The following is a 2,027-nucleotide window of genomic DNA, read 5'->3' on the forward strand; positions in this document are numbered from 1 at the left end:
CAAATATTTTCTCTAACTATTATTAAATTTGCAATATTTTTATATTTTTAATATTTATAATATCTCCATATACAATATTATATAATTATATCATATTTCTAGATTAAATCTATTAAATTAATTTTTAAATGATTTTGCAAGAAAAACTCAACGACCTCACGTATGCAAATTTTCCAATGTGAACGAGGGAAGAAACGTCAAAGAGTCCAAACCCCACTCGTGTATTGGTCTATAAAACCTCCCCTTTTGATTTCGAAAACAATTCCTCTGCTTCGTGAAAGACTTGCTATCTGTTTTCTTCGGCATTCGGATTTCAGTTTTTTTTTTTTCCTGCCGTTCTAGGTGTTCGTTGATGGTCATCCAAAAAAACTTCGTTCCTTGAGGGGCTCGTAACCGAGGTTTCCGAAACTCACCCAGGTAATGTATTTTCCACGATTGGATTCTTTGTTAATACAACGGGTTTGTTGGCTTTTGTCTACGTTTTCTTGGAATTCATGCTCTGGTTGCTGATTTGCGTATAAATTTACATTCTTTCTTCCTCTGCTTCTTATTTTTTCTCTCCGGTCTCTCTCGTGTCTTCTTTGCTTCTGGCCCCCCCTCTCAGTTTACTTCTCTATCGATTCAGTGACCCAATCAAGTGTGGGTTTATCATCCTCAAAGAAATTTCAGTCGGAACCAAGAGATCCGTCACCCACAAAGTTACCGCAGATCCAGTCTGATCTTCAACCGGATCTAAGCCGAAGATTCAACCTTAACAACAAGCAACGGGCATTATTTGCAAACCATTGGAAGTCCCTGTGGTGTTGCCCGGGCAACCAAATATTTTTAAGGCCAGAACCATCGGAAGTCTCTGTGGCCTTGTCTCGGTAGTTTCTTTTATCCTTTTCCAATTCAATTCCTGAATCCTCTCGGTCCCTCGGAGCCCCATGCCCCGTCTCCTCTCTCTCTCTCTCTCTCTAGCATGCTCTGGTTTTCCTCTTCCTGTAACCTTTCGCAAAGCACTGCAACGTTATCAATAATTATATATATTTTATCGTCGATGAGTACGGTCTTATTTTTTGTTTTGCAGTTGTTTGTTTTGTCGCGGATCTAATGGTGAACTATTTCTCGAGAAACACCAGACTCGAAAATTATTCTGACGAACCACTGAAGGTTACTGCGACAGTGGATCGCATGTTTCAATTGTTGGATGACATAATAATCCAACCGGGTGAGCACAGTTACATTAGCTACGCCGATTTGGGGATTGATTACAATGGTGGACGTCTAGTAGAAGTGCTTTTTTACCTCGGAGACCGGCAGACGGAACCTATATTGACATCGCAGATAAGGGACCATGAGAAAATCATATTCTTCAAACGCGAGGATGGAACCATCGCCCACAATCTGATCCAGGGGAGTATGATCCAGATGAACGGGTAATTCCCTTTAAATTATAACTTGTTCAGATGGGACACCTAATAAAATTATCGGAGATGGAATTTTGATTGAGAGAGATTGCTCTGTTATGTTTTGAGTTACAGGATAGTTATATCGATGAAAGGCGCGGTGAAAAAGATGAAGTCATTTCTGAAGTAGATTGGTTTCGAATACCCGTTGGTGTGATTGAAAATGACGACGACAAGCATTCTACGTGAGTCCAATAGTTTTTGTACCAGATTCTTGGGTATTCATCGAATGTTTAGGGTATTTGTTGGTTACATTCTAAATTTACTTGTATCGAAGACTAGATATATATTATATGAAATCATGTTATTTTATATGTTTATTTTTATAAAATCTATTTGTGGCATATCAATCTTGTCAAAGATACCCAGCCCTACTCATTTTCTTCATCTACTCGGTTACTTAAGTTTGAACGAGGCGTATCGACCTTTTGTTTTTATTTCAAATCCAGAGTTATCAGAGTGGGAAAAGAAAATGACAAGAGAACAAAAGAACACGTACAAGTGGGCTAATAATAAACTAACTAGTCATCCCATCAAAAAAAAAAAAAAAACTAATTAGTCATCAACTAAAATAAACTT

At 38.0% G+C, this 2,027-nt stretch overlaps 1 protein-coding gene across 3 annotated transcripts; it reads left to right on the forward strand.

The window, feature by feature from the left end:
* The first annotated feature begins 255 nt into the window (after positions 1-255).
* Positions 256-1,792, forward strand: LOC122306797. Of its 3 annotated transcripts, none has more exons than XR_006241525.1 (4): positions 256-417; positions 605-866; positions 1,070-1,418; positions 1,524-1,792. XR_006241525.1 is itself a non-coding variant. In XM_043119314.1 (3 exons), the coding sequence occupies exons 2-3, from the start codon at positions 1,093-1,095 to the stop codon at positions 1,576-1,578; spliced, it is 381 nt and encodes a 126-aa protein (XP_042975248.1). In that variant the 5' UTR covers positions 258-417; positions 1,070-1,092; the 3' UTR covers positions 1,579-1,792. The 3 variants fall into 3 exon arrangements, 1 of the variants encoding a protein (XP_042975248.1); XR_006241526.1 differs by having other exon boundaries at positions 257-417; positions 626-866; XM_043119314.1 differs by lacking the exon at positions 605-866 and having other exon boundaries at positions 258-417.
* The last annotated feature ends 235 nt before the right edge of the window (positions 1,793-2,027 follow it).

The sequence above is a fragment of the Carya illinoinensis genome, chromosome 4 (assembly GCF_018687715.1).
Source record: "Carya illinoinensis cultivar Pawnee chromosome 4, C.illinoinensisPawnee_v1, whole genome shotgun sequence".
Lineage (NCBI taxonomy): Eukaryota > Viridiplantae > Streptophyta > Magnoliopsida > Fagales > Juglandaceae > Carya > Carya illinoinensis.